Here is a 17,511-nt window from a genome sequence, read left to right on the forward strand (position 1 = left end):
TGCATATGGGAACTGGCCCGGAAAGATAATTGCATGTTAATTATTATTCTAAGAACACCACAGATGGTTTGGCACTAGGGTATTTTATGCCCAAGTCTTCATGCAATTTCACTACTATTTCTTTAAGGTTGGTGGCATGTTAGAAGCTGGAGAGAATATAAAACAAAAGCAATTAATGACTAAAAGGTTAATGAGAATGGAAAAGTTAGCATACAAGAGAAAGCTAGCTAGAAATATTAGATCATATAGTGAGAGTTTTGATAAATACTTAGAAAGAGAACAGTTCAATTAAGTGAACTTTAGCATGACTGAAATTGAGGCATGAGGAATTATAGAAATGAAGTTCTTGGCAGGTTTGATTTGATATGATTTTTTTTTGTAATTTGACTTGATTTATTGTGGTTATGTGTACCTAAGTACAGTGAAAAGTTTAGTTTTGTGAGCAGCACAGGCAGATCATAGCAAACAAGGACATATAGTTTGTAGGGTGCTTAGACAGAACAAAGCATGTAAGGTTACACTGTACAGGAGGTGCTCGAAGTACGATCAACGTTAACAAGATCAACATTAGTTGATTCAGGGAAAATTCTATTGGACGGGAATACAGCAAGTGTGACTATTTAAGGAGGTGTTGATGTAGTGATGATGTCACTTCTCTATTAAGCCAAAGCCCCAGACTAATGTCCTAGGGACCTGGGTTCAAATCCCATCATAGCGAATGGTAAGATTTGAATATGACAAAGAGCTGGCCTAAATTTAGTCATTAAGATTGTTTTTAAAGAGTAGATTTGTAGCTCGGGTTGTGGATGTTGTGGTTGGTTGGTTCGCCAAGCTGGTTCGTTGTTCTGCAGGCGTTTCATTACCCTGCTGGGTAACACCATCAGTGCAGCCTCCGATGAAGCGCCGTTATGTTTTCCCGCCTGTTATTTAAACTCTGGAGTCCATTGAGCTGGATTACCTCCCTTCCGGTTTTCCTTCGCAATGGAGTGTATATGGGGTCTAGCTCTATGTGTTTATTGATGGCTTTCTTCGTGGAGTACCAGGCTTCTAGGAATTCCCGTGCTTGCCTCTGCTTTGCCTGTTCCAGGATCCTGTAGTCGTGTAACCATGTCAATTGTTACAAAAATCCATCTGGTTTACCAATGTCCATAAGTGAAAGAAATCTGCTGTCTTTAACTGGTCTTGCCTATACATGACTCCAGATTCACAGCAATGGAGTTGACCCTTATCTGTCCTCTGGGCAATTAGGGGTAGGCAATAACTTTGGGAGGGCAACAATACTCACATCCCATGATTAAATTTGACAAAACTGAAAAGGGAAAGATACAGGAAACATTTGGCCAGGTTATCGTTTATCATAGGAAAAATGCTAGAAGCTATTATAAAAGAACAGGACACTTAGATAAGTTCAAGATAATCAGGCAGTATCAACAAAACTGTGTGAAAACTAAATAACTTTCAACCAATCTTTGAGGAAATTCTTTGAAGAAGTAACATGTGCCATGGATAAAGGTAAATTGGTGGATGTACAACACTTAGACTTTAACACTTGATATTGCCACCTGAAAGATAGATGCTCATGGTCGGAGGTAACGTATTAGAAGATTGGCAGGCTACCAGGAAGTGGAGAGTTGGGACAAATGGGCTATTTCTTGGTTGATTGATTGATTGATTGTTTTCACATGTACAAAGGATACAGTGGAAAGTATTGTTTTGCACACTCTACAGGCATATTGTACCACACAAAGTGCATCAGGGTAGCAGAACAGAGTGCAGAATACAGCCGCAGAGAAGGTGCAGAGAGAGAGAGAGAGTGAGATCAACATCAACGTTTGAGAGGTCCGTTCAAATTCTGATAACAGCGAAGAAGAAGCTGTTCTTGAATCTATTCGTACGTGTTTTCAAACTTTTATACCTATGCCTGATGGAAGAGGGTATAACCAGGGTGGGAGAGATTGATTATGTTTGTTGCTTTTCCAGGGTAGCAAGAAGTATAGATGGAGTTAATGGATGGAAGGCTGGTTTGTGTAATGGGCTGGACTATGTTCACAACTCTCCGTAGTTTCTTATGGTCTTGGGGAGAGAAGTTGCCAAACCACATGGTGATACTTCCATTAGCACGCTTTCTATGGTGTATCTATAAAAATTGGTAAGAGTCCTTGTGGACATGTTGAATTTCCTTAACCTCCTGAGGAAGTAGATGTTATTGTGCTTTCCTGACCATTGTGTTGACATGGGTGGACCAGGACAAATTATTGGTGATTGTCACGCCCAGGAACTTGACACTTTTGTCTATCTCTACCTCAGCACCATTGGTGCAGACGTTGGTTGGCCATATGTAATGAGCGGTGTGTCACAAGGCTCTGTGCTGGGGCCTTAACCTTTTACAATATATATAGGCAACTTGGATGAAGGGACAGAAGTTATGCTTGCTACATTTGCTGGTGATGCTAAGGTAGGTCAGAAAGTAAGTTGTGATCAGGACACAAGGAGGGTTCAAAGGGATACAAATAGATTAAGTGAGTGGGCAAGAATGTGGCAAGCAGAGTATACTGTGGGAAAGTAGGCAGGAAGAGTAAAAGGAAGTACATTAGCTAAATAATGAGAGATTGCAGAGCTCTGAGATGCAGAGGGATCAGGGTCAGAAGTCAAACGATACCAGGTTATAGTCCAACAGGTTTATGTGAAATCACAAGCTTTCGAAGCATTGCCCCTTCATCAGTTGGAGACAACTTCACCTGACAAAGGGGCTGCACTCCGAAAGCTTGTGATTTTGAATAAACCTGTTGGACTATAACCTGGTGTTGTGAGACTTCTGCCCTTGACCACCCCAGTCCAACAACAGTAACCTCCATACCAGGGATCTGGGTGTTCTTGTGAATAAATTGGAAAAGGTTAGTATGCAGGTACAGCAAGTAATCAGGAAAGCCAATTTATAGTTTTATAGTTTATTGGAATATAGAGGGGGATTGAATCCCAAAGTAGGGACATTATACAAGGCATTGGTGAGACTGCATCTTCTATATCTTGACATTATTGGTCTCCATAGTTAAAGAAGGATAGAAATGGTAGGTGATGTAACTCAGTGGTACAGCACATGCTTTGTATGTATGAAGCTGTGGGGTCACTCCGTGGCATCTCCATTTTGAGGGCTCTTGAGGTGTAGTGGTAGTGTCCCTACTAATGCACCAGGAGACCCAGGGTCAAGTCACAGCTGCTCCAGACACATGCAATAACATCTCTGAGCAGGTTGATTACAAAGATAGGTTTATTTAATACATATATAAATGAGTTGGAAGCTGGTCAGAGTAGGTTTGCTCGACCAGTGCCTGAAATGGGTGGGTTGTTTTATGGGGAAAGGTTGGACAAGTTGGGCCTGTCTAGTCAGAAATGACTTGTTTGAGACACTTAGAACACGAAAGGTCTATGGAAGAGTTAAGGAGAATCTAGAATCTAGAATTGATCCTCACTGTTTAAAAGTAAGGAATAGTCCACTTAAAACAGAGATAAGGAGAATTTCTTTCTCACAGAAGGCTTGGGAACTCTCTTGATCGAAAGGTAGTAGAACCAGAGTCTTTGAATATTTTTAAGGCAGAGGTGGATAGGTTCGTGGTTAACAAGGTGGGGGGGTGAAAGATTATCAGGGCAGTTGGAGTTGAGGTTCAAATGTCCGAACAGGCTTGAGGAGCCAAATGGCCTACTCCTATTCTTCATTCTTAAAGAGAACATCAGCTTTTGTTCCCAAAATGAATGCAATGGGATGGTTTACATCATCGGCACTGACCCACCACAGAATGAGATGTGGACTTCACAAGCTTCAAAATCTCCCACTCCCGACCACATCCCAAGACCAGCCCAGCCCGTCCCCGCCTCCTTGACCTGTCCATCATTTCTCCCACCTATCCCCTCCTCCCACCTCACTGACCAACCCCCACCCCCACCTCCTACCTACCAGCCTCATCCCCGCCCCCTTGACCTGTCCGTCTTTCCTCAATTGACCAACCCCCATCCCAACTCCCCACCTACACTCACCTTTACTGGCTCCATCCCCGCCTCCTTGACCTGTCCATTTTCTCTCCACCTATCTGCTGCACTATCCAACTTCCATCATCACCTCCCCCTCTCTCTATTTATTTCAGAGTCCCCTTCCCCTCCCCCATTTCTGAAGAAGGGTCTAGACCCGAAACATTAGCTTTCCTGCTCCTCTGATGCTGCTTGGCCTGCTGTGTTCATCTCTCAACCTTGTTATCTCAGACTCCAGCATCGGCAGTCCCTACTATCTCTCCACAGGATGAGACATGTTCTTGTTGCTGTGACTGCTATCTGCGAGCATTGTCATTTTAATTCTGAGGTAGTCTAGAGGGATAAGCTTTTACCGCCGCGATAATGGATCGTGACATTTGCATTTTAGTTATATTCAGTCACTTTTTCTTGGTCAATTAGTACCACATTTTATAGTCAGTGCACACACTTTCTGAATGTATAATGCAGAGAGTTTGGGAGCAGTGACCTTTCTGAAAGGTTTATCACCAGGCACAGTTAAACAAATGGAAAATACTTTCAATACCAGTGAAAGCAAACATACAGGCAACGTCGGGACAACAAGGTGCAGGGCTGGATGAACACAGCAGGCCAAGCAGCATCACAGGAGCAGAGAGGCTGACGTTTCGGGCCTAGACCCTTCATCAGAAACGTCCTCAGGTACAGCAACGCATTGCTTATCTTACTGGCTGATAATGATCACAAGCTTTGTGTTCAATTCCCACAATGCCTGCTGATTGATTTTAAATCAATGACATAAATGTCAAATAAAATCCTGTAATAATGACCACATCATACTTGAACACATCTGATTCACTGAGGTGCTATATTGAACGAAGCCTATTTTGAGCATAACCGGATATTTCTCATTATTAGACAATGTAACCTCCATTACTTGACATTCACTGGTGTTACTATCACTGAATCCACAACTCTCTACAGCCTGGGGGTTACCATTGACCAGAAACTCAACTGGACTCGCTATATAAACACAGTGGCTACAAGAGCAGGCGAGAAGCTGGGAATACTGCAGGAGTAACTCACCTCCTGACTCCTCAAAGCCCGTCCCCCATCTGCAAGGCACAAGCCAGGAGTGTGATGGAATACTCCCACTTGCCCAGATGGGTGCAGCTCCAACAACACTCAAGAAGCTTGACACCATCCAGGACAAAGCAGCCGCTTGATTAGTACCACATCCACAAGCATCCACTCCCTCCACCACCGACGCTCAGTAGCAGCAGTGTGTACTGTCTACAAGATGCACTGCAGAAATTCACCAAAAAATCCTCAGACAGCACCTTCCAAACCCACGAGCACTTCCATCTAGAAGGACAAGGGCAGCAAACGTATGGGAACACCCCCTCCTGCAAGTTCCCCTCCCATCCACTCACCATCCTGACTTGGAAATATATCGCCATTCCTTCACCGTCGTTGGGTCAAAATCTTGGAATTCCCTCCCTAGTGGCAATGTGGGTCAACCCACAGCAGGTGGACTGCAGCGGTTCAAGAAGGCAGCTCACCCACACTCTGAGCTTCAACCACAGTCTGTCTGGGAGATCATAGCTCACTTGGCTTGGTATTTGTTACAAACACTAGCTACCATCGTTCTCGAGTCCATTGCTCCAGACCCTCTCTGACCTTCCTCAGACTTGACTCCTTCATTCTTTGCCCAGATGTGTTTCAGCATCTCTTTTCTCAACCTCCTCAGGGATAGCGACTATCCTTCCTTTGTAGAAGATGCCACCTAAGGTGTATGAATAAGAAGGGTTTAGAGGGATATGGGGATAAATGCTGGCAAATGGGACTAGATTAATTCAGGATATCTAGTTGGTATGGACAAGTTGGGCCGAAGGGTCTGTTTCCGTATATCTTTATGACTCTATTTGACCTCAATGTGCCCAATGCTCTCTTAGAAGAGCTGGTGCATCCTTGACACCTTCAGACCATCCTTTCGTCACTGTTTCCTGGAGCTCTTGGATTTTGTTGTGCTTGATTTGAGCAAGACTTCAGTGATCAGCCTCGCTGGGCTGAATTTTCTCAGAATTGTGTCAGTTTTGGGGAGTTTCACAAAGTGGCTGTCTTCTCGAGACCTGATGAGTTTCCTCACACCACCATCCCAAGCACACCTCATTAACCGTGCCCCGTGCCCCCCTGCTCATCCTATTATCCAGTCAGCAGGGTCTCTGGGGATTCCAGGCACCAGTGCCTTATTTAAATAGTCATTGTGCATCCAAGTGAGTTACCCTCTTCAGAATTCTTAGCCTCCGCCCTGTTCTTCCAGGTACTGACAGCGGCACAGTGGCTCAGTGGTTAGCACTGCCGCCTCACAGTGCCAGGGACCTGGGTTCGATTCCACCCTCGGGTGACTGTCTGTGTAGAGTTTGCACGTTCTCCCTGTGTCTGCGTGGGTTTCCTCCCACAGTCCAAAGATGTACAGTGTAGGTGGATTGGCTGTGCTAAATTGTCCCCTAGTGTTCAGGGATGTGTGGATTATAGGGGGATGGGTCTGGGTGGGTGCTCTGATGGTTGGTGTGGCCTTGTTGGGCCGAAGGACCTGTTTCCACACTATAGGGATTCTATGACACTATATGGGAAGTCCAGTTCAGTCTCTGTTCAATGGTAAACCCTGCCAGGCTGTTGATATTGGGGGAATTCAGTGATAGCAATATAACTGAACATTAAGGAGCAATGGTCAAATTCATCCTATGGGCGATGGTTTTTGTGTGGCACAAATATTACTTGTCACTTATCAGCCTGAACCTGGGTATTATCCAGGTCTTGCTGCATACAGATACAGGCTGCTTCAGACTGGTATTTGTTCTGTAAAACTGCTGTCTACAATGAGCCAACTTGCCTTGAGACCATGTGAACACTGAATGGATTGTTTAATCTTGTAACCAGCTTCGAATTTAATCGTGTAATTAATTGACCTTTCATGATTGCATTTCTTCCTTATTTGTGCAGTTACTGCTTGTCTGTTGCAATAATTTGGTGAGCAGCTCTCGTTTTGCGAAAGGTTTTAGTTTACAATTTATCATGCACTGATGCCTGAGTAAAAGACTCTTTTGAGAAGATGGTTTTCCATGCCTTTGTGTAAATCGCTCAGGTCCAAATAAGAGACCCTTGCTGAGAATTATGAGCCACTGTGAATTTTCATTGGTGCTGATAGCAGAGATAGAACAAGGGTTGCTAACTGTGATTTGAAAATAAAAATTATTCATGCAATGTGGGTGTCAAGACCCAGGCGAGCATTTATTGCCCAGAGGTTGAATTGTCAGCCTGTAGACCTGGAATCACATGTAAGCCATAATAAGTATGGGCTTTAGATCTCCTTCCCTAAAGTGACTTCAGCAAACCATCTGGGTTTTTCCATGTCGATGGTTTCACGGTCAATATTAGACTCTTAATTCCATCAACATCTTAATTTCAGACCTTTTTTTAATTGAATTCACATTTGAACCCATGTCCCCAGAGTTTGATCTGGTTCTCTGGATCAATGCTTTGCTATCATACCACTAGACTATCATCTCCCCAGTTGCAAATGGCACCTAGTCCTGGAGTTTTCATCACATGACTTGCCCATGCCCCATAAGGCTCCAGTCATTGGTCAGCCAACACATCCACGGTCTTGCTACGCCAATCAGAAAGCGAAGAAAAACACATTCTCCAATTGGACAATGCTTGACAGTCGACCAAACAGCCGTTTTTTTCTCCCAGCGTCCGTCAATTTATCCCTGGTAAAGAGAAACGTTCAAGGAAAATTACACGTTTTATGAATACTTCTGTGATTTTTCTCCAAGGTTTACATGGCAGTGCTCTGGAGATTGATATTGAACTTCTGAAAACTCCGGGCCAATCCCAGAGGATTAGTAACTCCAGGTAGAAGCGCATGGGCCAACCACTGTTCCCAGTGGATAGAGAATCCTTCAGGAAGGGGGCTTGTGATTTATTTTAATAGTTCACGTCATTTTTGCATTGTTGTTTGAGCCAGCTTCAGTTGCTTCCATGAATGCACTTTCTATGGTATGGTCTGCCTGTACTGCATGCAAAACAAAACTTTTCACTGTACCTGGGTACATGTGACAATAATAAATCAAATCAAATTACAATGCATAAACCTGAACATTAGTCTTGGACTCTGTGTTACTCTTACAGTAACATTACCATTGTGCCATCATCATCAGTCCAATGTACCTGAGGAAGGAAATAGAGAGCATACTCATCTCTTCCTTTCCCTAGTATTATGACAGAGATATTAAGCCAAAAGCTAACCAGTCAATCACAGGGAATGTTGATTAAATAGATACAAAAAAAATCAGAAAACCAGTTCTGACTGGGTGTTATGCAGGGGCAGACTGATTTTGGGAAGTGGCTGTGTTTGGCTGTCTCTTGTTTTCTCTCCAGTAATTGAATTGTTGAATGTCCTGAGAAAAGAGATAAGTAAATATTTCTAGATGTTTGATGAAACTATTTGCATTTACTTGTCACTTTGGAAATCGAGCAAGGTATACTATACCACATGACTGCAAGCAGTTCATTGTCTAAGGATTTCATGTATTCATCATTTGAAACTGTTTAATTGAACTGGCAAAAGTTCAATTCTTTTATTTTCCTTTCAACTTATCTCTTAACTGAGAATGCCTGTCGATCTCTATGTGTATGAGTGGCAGTTACGATCAAAGAAGATTGGGTTTATATCATAGATATTAACTCGATTACCTTGTTGCTTATCTTTGTTCTTCCAAAGTTACGTTCTTAAGAATAAATTGTCAATTTTTTTGTCTATGTTATAAACTTGGTGCTCAAGGCCTGTTATTTGTAAACAAAAGCTGAAATAGCTGGAAAAGCTGTGGAGAGAAAGCTCTCTACAGATGCTGCCAGAGCTGCTGAGTTTTTCCAGCAATTTCTGAGCTTGTTTTTTGTTTACTGTTATTTGTAAAGTCTGGTTAGGATCGGTTGAGCAATTTTGAGGCTCATTGAATGTTTTCATTTCACTGTATCATGAATCCAGTGATTGTGAGGCTGATTTGGTTTGTCTTCAGGAAGGGAAGTTTGTCATCCTCACCTGGTCTGGCCTACATCATGAGGGGCATAGATAGGGCAAATAGTTAAGGTCTTTTCCCCGGGGGAAGTCCAAAAATAGAGGACACAGGTTTAAGGCGAGTGGGGAAAGATTTAAGAGTGGCCTAAGAGGCAACTTTTTCACACAGAGGGTGGTGCGTGTATGGAATGAGCTGCCAGAGGAGCTGGTGGAGGCTGGTACAGTTACAACATTTAAAAGGCATCTGGATGGGTACATGATTAGAAGGAGTTAGAGGGATTTGGGCCGAATTCTGGCAAACAGATCTGGATTAATTTAGGACATCAGGTCAGCATGAATAAGTTGGCCCTGTTGCCATGCTGTGTATCTCTATAACTCTATGTGACTCCAGACCCACAGCAATGTGGTGGATTCTCAAATGCCCTCTGTCCAATTAGGGATGGGTATTAAATAGGGACACCAGTGACATCCACATCTTGTCAATGAATAGCAAAAAGAAGATAATGAGTCTTTTTGCTTTTTGATGAGCAAAGGAACGGAGCACGTCATAGAAATGGATTTGTGAGCTGACTAATGGATAAAACCTAGTCATGCTCTGAAACCTCCAGGAATACTTATAGTCAGAGTTTGCAACCCTATTGCCCAGAATCAAATGTGAAACTTTATCCTTAATAACACAGGGAATGCTGGAGAAGCTCAGCAGGTTTGGCAACCTCTGAAAAGAGAGACACAGAGTTAACAGATTTTAAAAAGCGATGAGGAGAAATTACTTCTCTCAAAGGATTGTGAACCTGTGTTATTCATTACCCCAAGCAGTGGATGTCGGGACATTGCATAAATTTAAGGAAAAGGGTGATAGATATTCAGTTAATAAAGGTTTTATGCTCTCACCCAGAGGGTTGTGGGAATCTGGAACTCACTGCCTGTAAAAGCGATAGAGGCAGAAAAGTTATGATACTTAATAAGTTTTTAGATACTTCTTGTGATGCCAAACATAGAAAATTGGCAGTAGGCCATTTGGCCTTTCAATCCTGCTCTGCAATCATTGAGATCGTGGCTGATCATCCAACTCAATAGCCTGTTCCTACTTCTCCCACTTTTTCTTTGAGTCATTTAGCCACAAGTGAATTGTCCATCTAGGAGAGGGAATGGCCTGGTGGTATTATCACTGGACTGCTCATCCATAGACTCAGGTAATGCTCAAATCCTGCCACAGCAATTGATGGAATTTGAATTCAACAAAAATCTGGAATTAAGGGCTTCATTTCTCAGGAAAGATGTACTGGCCCTGGAGCGGATTCAGAGGAGGTTCACGAGAATGGACCCATGAACGAAAAGCTTAACATATGGGGAACGTTTGAGGGCTCTGGGGCTATACTCGATTGGGGTTTAGAAGGATGAGAGGGGATCTAACTGAAACTTACCAAATACTGAATGGCTTGGACAGAGTGGATGTTGGGAAGATGTTTCCATTGGTAGGAGAGACTAGGACCCGAGGGCACAGCCTTAGAGTAAAGGGAAGACCTTTTAGAATGGAGATAAGGAGAAACTTCTTCAGCCAGAGAGTGGTGAATCTATGGAATTCACTGCCACAGAAGGCTGTGGAGGCCAGGTCATTGAATACATTCAAAACGGAGATAAATAGGTTCCTGATTGTCAAGGGGATCAAGAGTTACGGGGAGAAAGCAGGAGAATGGGGTTGAGAAACTTATCAGCCATGATTGAATGTTGAAGCAGATCTTATGGTCTAATGGGTCTAATGATGACCATGAAACTATTGTCAGGTTTTAGAAAAACCATTTGGTGATGCCCTCATCCTGTGAATGAATAAAGGAAAAAAAAAACAGTTTTTGTTAATCACGGAGGTCAGCTACTGAATTCATTCACAAGAGGCTGCCAGCGTGCTTTCAACACAAAGAATAAAGTTTTTAATGTTAAAAGAGAAAACATGAACTATGTTGCACCATACAAAAGAAAGTGTGGAAAGATGCCATTACAGATATGAGAAAAAGGTTTAACTTCACATTACCCCTCATGCTTTCCTTAAACTCCGCTACCCACTGAGTTACATTTTGAGGTACACCCACATACAGTCAGGCTAGCCTTTGAGAAGGAGAAGGAGTGCAGCTGCAGTAGAGTTCAAGTGTGCTAGAGATATGGTTACTAATGGCAGGCTGAAGGGTAGCTAGTATCTGAGGAACAAAAAGTTTTTGGGATGATGATAAGAAAAGGACAGGCCATTGAGTGATTTGAAGATAAAGACAACAAGTGTTCTGAAGAAGAGTCATACCAGACTCGACACCTTAACAACCTTAGAGCATAGATCCAGGACGAGGAGTAGGCCATTCCACCCTTTGAGCCTGCTCTGCCCATTTAATATGATCATGGTTGATCACAGTTGAGCCTCAACCCCACTTTCCTGCCCAGTCCCCGTAACCCGTTTTGGAGTCACAGAGGTCTCTGGCCCATCGAGTCTCAGCAGGTTAAAACCAACCACCTAACTATTCTAATTCCATTTTCCAGAACTTGGTCCATAGCCTTGAATGCCTTGGCACTGAGAACCAGGGGGTCATGGTTTAAGGATGAAGGATAAACCATTTAGGACTAAGATGAGGAGAAATGTCTTCCCCCCGTGGAGAGTTGGAACCCTGTGGCATTCATTACCACAGAAAGCAGTTGAGGCCAAAACATTGTATGATTTCAAGACTGAAGTATTTTTTTATCCAATCGCAGGATGAGGGTGTCACTAGCTAAGCCGGCATTTATAGTCCAGAGGGCAGTTAAGAGTCACATTGCTGTGGGTTTGGAGTCACATGTAGGCCAGACCAGGTGAGGATGGCAGCTTCCTTCCCTGAAGGACGTTAGTGAACCAGATGGGCTTTTCCCCCAACAATTGGCAATGGACTCATGGTCATCATTAGACTCCTAATTCCACATATTTTATTGAATTCAAATTCCACCATCTGCTGTGGCAGGATTTGAACCTGTGTCCCCAGAATGTTATCTGAATTAATAGTCCAGAGATAATACCACGAGGCCATCACTCCCTGACTCTAACAGGCCAGGTTTCACTCTAGAATCTAATCTGTCCGACATAAGGATCACCTGCGATCATTCTGTTCTATAAATGAAGATTTGTCAGCCTTCCTTTCACTTTTATTCCCCTCATTGTTTGTTTTCCCTTATATCTAGCCGTGCCATGTCAGAAAGCCTTTCAGTGCTAGCGGGCAGAGTTCGCTGCATTTAACTCTGTCTGTGCCAAGCAAACCACTTTTACCAAGGTTACAGCCAAAATGTCACCTCAACATTGCAGGGTACGGAGATGGTAGGACACCTAACTAAGAGCAATTGTCAGACAAGGGGAGTTCACAAGAAAGGGGCAAGAAATCAAAGACAGAGTGAAACAGGAAAATAAATGATTGTTTCTCATTAGATAAATGATGCATGAATGTAACATCTTGAGAGCTGTGATGATGTTATGGCAAGGCACTATGGTTCACTAATGGAGACCAAGTTGCCATGGCAATGTGCATGTCATCAGGGCTGGCCTGACCAATCAGAAACTGGATGGTTGCCCAGGGTACCAGGCTTTAAGAGATGCCGAATTCAAATACCAAGTCAAGGAAGGCAAAGGTTTATTCTACACTTCACTACATTGAATGTGCTTTGGGGGTGCACCAAGATCATATCAATAACACTTTAGCTATAGACTGGAGATAAAATGTACAAGGTTTACATTCTTCCCCACCAATTACCGATCAGGAGCTTATTCTGCTCTTACCTTATAAGTTGATACCAAATCTATTTTGCTCCTTGACCATCAGGTCCTGGAGAGAGACTCAGACCAAGAGCTATTGAATGAGGGGCAGGAGGACTGCACATTGTGTTACAAGATCTCCTCAACAATGGGATAGCAACAACAATCTGTAATGGTGGAATGTCATTAATACGGTCAAACATCTCCATGGTACTTTGCAGGAGTGTTTATTAGACCCAATTTCACATCACAGAATAGTGACGGCATACAATGAGGCTATTTGGCCCATTATGCCTTTTCATTCCTTACTCATTCATAGGATGAGGGCATCACTGGCTAAGCACCATTTCTTGCCCATCCCTAATTGCCCAGAGGGCAGTTAAGAGTCAATCACATTGCTATGGGTCTGAAGTCACATGTAGGCCAGACCAGGTAAGGATGGCAGTTTCCTTCCCTAAAGGGCATTAGTGAACCAGATGGGTATTTCCCCAAATAATCAACAAAGGATTCATGGTCATCGTTAGACTCTTAATTCCAGATATTTTATTGAATTCAAATTCCACCATCTGCCATGGCAGGATTGAAACCCAGGACATTATCTGGGTCTCTGGATTAACAGCCTGGAGATAATGCCACTAGGCCATCACCTCCCCTGCAATGGTTCTATCATTTGGCGCCAATCTCCTGCCTTTTCCCCATATCCCTGCACACCATTTCTATCCAAATGACCATCCAGTGCCACACTTGAATGTTACAGTTGACCCCACCTCCACCACATTTCCAGGCGGTGCATTCCAGACCCAATTTATTTTCTGCGTGAAAATTGTTTTTTTTTTGTTACATCACCCTTCGCTTCGTTTGCACATCACTTTAAGCCCATTCATGGTTTGGGAAAACTAGCCAAATCTCCTTTGTGGGGCAATCCAAAACGAGAGGTCATAGTTTTAGGGTAAGGGATAGCAGATTTAAAACAGAGATGAGGAGAAATTACTTCTTTCAAAGGATTGTGAATCTGTGGAATTCACTCCCACAGTGGATACTGGGACATTGAGTAAATTTAAGGAGGGTGCAGACACATTTTTAATTAGTAACGGGTTGGAGGTTTATGGGGAGCGGGCAGGAAAGTGGAGGTGAGGCTGAGGTGAGATCAGCCATGATCGTTTTAAATGGTGGAGCAGGCTCAAGGGGCTGAACAGCCTCCTCCTGCTCCTATTTCTTGTGTGCTCGACTTTTTTCTCTCCAAGGAGAACAGTCCCAACTTTTTCAATCCATCCTCATAACCAGAATTCCCTCATCTCCAGAGCCAATTCTGTACATCACTTCTGCGAGGGTAATGGAAACGTAGAGTCACATGAGAAAATCTTTAAACAGGTGACCAAAACCCTGACAAAGAAGCTTCTTAGAGGTGGAGAGAGGTGCAGAGAGGGACAAGGTTTGTGGTAAATTCCAGCATTCAGAGGTTGCACTGTAAAAGGTGGAGTGATATAGAAAGAGAGGGATGCAAGATGTTGCAATTGGAGGAGGGAGAAAAAGCAAATGGATTGCTGGCCCTGGTGACGGGAATCACGGTGTGACAGGAGGGAAAACCACACAAGAAAAGCCCAATTTTGCCTGGTGGGGCCTGTAAGGTCTCTCTTGCTCTGGCACAGCAGAGGCCTCAATAACCAGGCCTCAGGTTAAGGACAGGAGTTTAGCCAGTTTCCATTATTGCTCCAGTTCAGGATGTGGTTTAAAATTCTCTCCTTACTTCCAGCATTCCCAGAATACACCAGAATATTTTCCATCGAGATTCACAAAGGAGGACATGGTAGTTGGTGAGTCTCGGAAGAGCTGTGTTGATGTTTTGGGGTATGTCAATATAAAAAAGGAGTTGGGTGTTTTGAAAAGCATTAAAGGCAGACAAGTCCCCAGGACCTGATGGGATCTATCTCAGAATGTTGAGAGAGAAAGTTGAGGAAATTACTGGGGCCTTGTGTGAAATCTTTGTATCTTCTTTAGTCACAGGAGATGTCCCAGAAGACTGGAGAATAGCCAATATTGTTCCTTTTTTTAAGAAGGGCAATAGGGATAATCCAGGAAATTACAAGTCAGAGAGCTTAATGTCAAAGGTGGGGAAAGTCTCAGAGAAGATTCTTAGGGATGGGATTACTCACTTTTGGAAAAATATGGACTTATTAGCAATAGGCAGCATGGTTTTGTGTGGGAGAGATTGTGTTTCATAAACTTGATTGAGTCTATGAGGGAGTGACAGAGATGATTGATGAGGGCAGTGTGGTGGATATTGTCTACATGGGCATTAGCAAGGCCTTTTGACAAGGTCCCTCATAGTAGACTGATCCAGAACCGGCACTGAGCTGGTAAGATGGGTACAGAACTGGCACTGAGCTGGTAAGGTGGGTACAGAACTGGCTTAGTCATAGAAGACAGTAGCAGTGGAAGTATGTTTTTTAGACTGGAGATCTGTGATCCGTGCTATTCTACAGGTATCAGTCATAGGACTCCTGTTGTTTGTAATATAAATGATTTGGAGGAGACTGTAAGTGGCCTGATTAGTGAGTTTGCAGCTGATACAAAGACTGAGGGAGCTGCAGATAGTGAGGAGGATTACCAGAGGATACAACAGTGTATAGGTAGACTGGAAACTTGGTCAGAGAAATGGCAAATTGAATGTAATCCAGACAAATGCGAGGTGATGCATTTTGGAAGATCTAATGCAGGAGGGATGTATACTGTAAATGGCAAAACCCTCAGTAGCCTGAACATACAGATGGATCCACATCCACAATTCCTGAAGGGGGCAACGCAAGTGGATGAGGATCTTCAAGAAGGCATATGGCACGCTTGCCTTCATTGGTCAGGGTATTGAGTATAACAATTGACAAGACATGTTGCAGCTGTATAGAACTTTAGTTATGGCACATTTGGAATATTGTGTACAGTTCTGGTCGCCACACTACCAGAAGGATTTAGAGGCTTTGGAGAGGGTACAGAAACAGTTTACCAGGATGTTGCCTGGTTTGGAGGGTATTAGCTATGAGGAGAGATTGGACAAACTTGGTTTGTTTTCACTTGAATGCCAGAGGCTCAGGGGCGACCTGATAGATGTTTACAAGATTATGAGAGACATGGATAGAATGGATAGTTAGAGCCTTTTTCCCTGGGTAGAAATGTCAATGACTAGGGGGCATAAGTTTAGGGTAAAAGGGGGAAAGTTTAAAGGAGATGTGAGAGACGGGTTTTTTACGCAGAGGGTGGTAAGTGCCTGGAATGTGCTGCCAGAGGAGGTGGTGGAGACAGATACAATAGCAACGTTTAACAGGCACCTTGACAGAGACATGAATAGACAGGGAATAGAGGGTTAAGGGCCACATGGACACAAAAGATGTTTGGTTTAGAAAGGCATCATGTGTTGATGCAGGCTTCGTGGGCCAAAGGGCCTGTTCCCTGTGTTGTACTGTTCTTTGTTTAAGACAAGTGTTGCTATGGAGTACAAGTGCCTTTCTCTTAATATCATTCCACAGCCTTTACCCTCTCTATTCCTGTACCCACCATCCTCACAGATATCTGTACTCCTTCAAATTCTGGCCTTCTGCATTTTCCTGAGTTGATTTGCTCCATCTTCAGTTGCGGGTCTCCAGTTGTCGGGCACCCATTCTGCAGAATTTGCTCTCGACCTTTTGATTTCTCACTCTGTGCTTTTCAGATTCGCCCTGCAATGATCTCTTTGACCAAGATGCTGCTCATTCTGCCTACAGCATTGCTCAACATAAAGAGGGACTAGAAGTTGTGGTTAAGGCACTGGCCTTGAGAGGCCCAGGATAATGCCTAATGACACCGGTTCAAATCCCACCATGGCAAATAGTGAAGTTTAAAATTAACAAAAATCTAGCCTCACACTGACCATGAACCCATTGTTGATTGTTGAAAAAACCCATCTGGTTCACCAATGTCCTTCAGGGAAGGAAACTGCCATCCTTACCTGGTCTGGCCTCCATGTGACTTCAGACCTACAGCAATGTGGTTGACTCTTAACTGCCCTCTGGGAAAAAAGGGATGGGCAATAAATGTTGGCCAAATATCTATGATGAAAACGACTTTAGGAAGCAGAGGGGAGGACACTCTCCGTGTCTGTATCAATGGTGCTGAGGTGGAGATTACCGAGAGCTTCAAGTTCCGAGGAGTAAATATCACCAACAATCTGTCCTGGTCCATCCACATCGACGTTACAGTCAACAAAGCACACCAACGCGTCTACAGCCTCAGGAGGCTAAGGAAATTCGGCATGTCCTTAATAACCCTTACCAATTTTTACAGATGCACCATAGAAAGCATCCTATCCAGATGCATCACAGCTTGTTATGGCTAGTGCTCTGCCCAAGACCGCAAGAAATTACAGAGAGTTGTGAACACAGCCCAGTCCATCACAAAAACCAGCCTTCCTTCCATTGACTCCATCTGTACTTCCCGCTTCTTTGGGAAAGCAGCCAACATGATCAAAGACCCCTCACCACCCCGGTTATACTCTCTTCCACTCTCTTCCATCGGACCGAAGATACAAAAGTTTGAAAACACATACCAAAAGATTTAAGAACAGCTTCTTCCCCGCTGTTATCAGACTTATGAATGGACCTCTCATATATTAGAATTGATCTTTCTCTGCACCTTCTCTGTA

At 43.5% G+C, this 17,511-nt stretch overlaps 1 protein-coding gene across 1 annotated transcript in view; it reads left to right on the plus strand.

Annotated features, from left to right (window-relative positions):
- LOC109924457 (pituitary adenylate cyclase-activating polypeptide type I receptor-like) overlaps positions 1–16,661 on the plus strand; it is a 178,429-nt gene extending 161,768 nt beyond the window's left edge. Inside the window, exon 7 of the mRNA XM_048618233.1 lies at positions 16,543–16,661. Within this exon, the coding sequence (XP_048474190.1) occupies positions 16,543–16,661 (119 nt within the window). The remainder of the gene's footprint in view (positions 1–16,542) is intronic.
- The last annotated feature ends 850 nt before the right edge of the window (positions 16,662–17,511 follow it).

The sequence above is a fragment of the Rhincodon typus genome, chromosome 2 (genome assembly GCF_021869965.1).
Source record: "Rhincodon typus isolate 14 chromosome 2, sRhiTyp1.1, whole genome shotgun sequence".
Classification (NCBI taxonomy): domain Eukaryota; kingdom Metazoa; phylum Chordata; class Chondrichthyes; order Orectolobiformes; family Rhincodontidae; genus Rhincodon; species Rhincodon typus.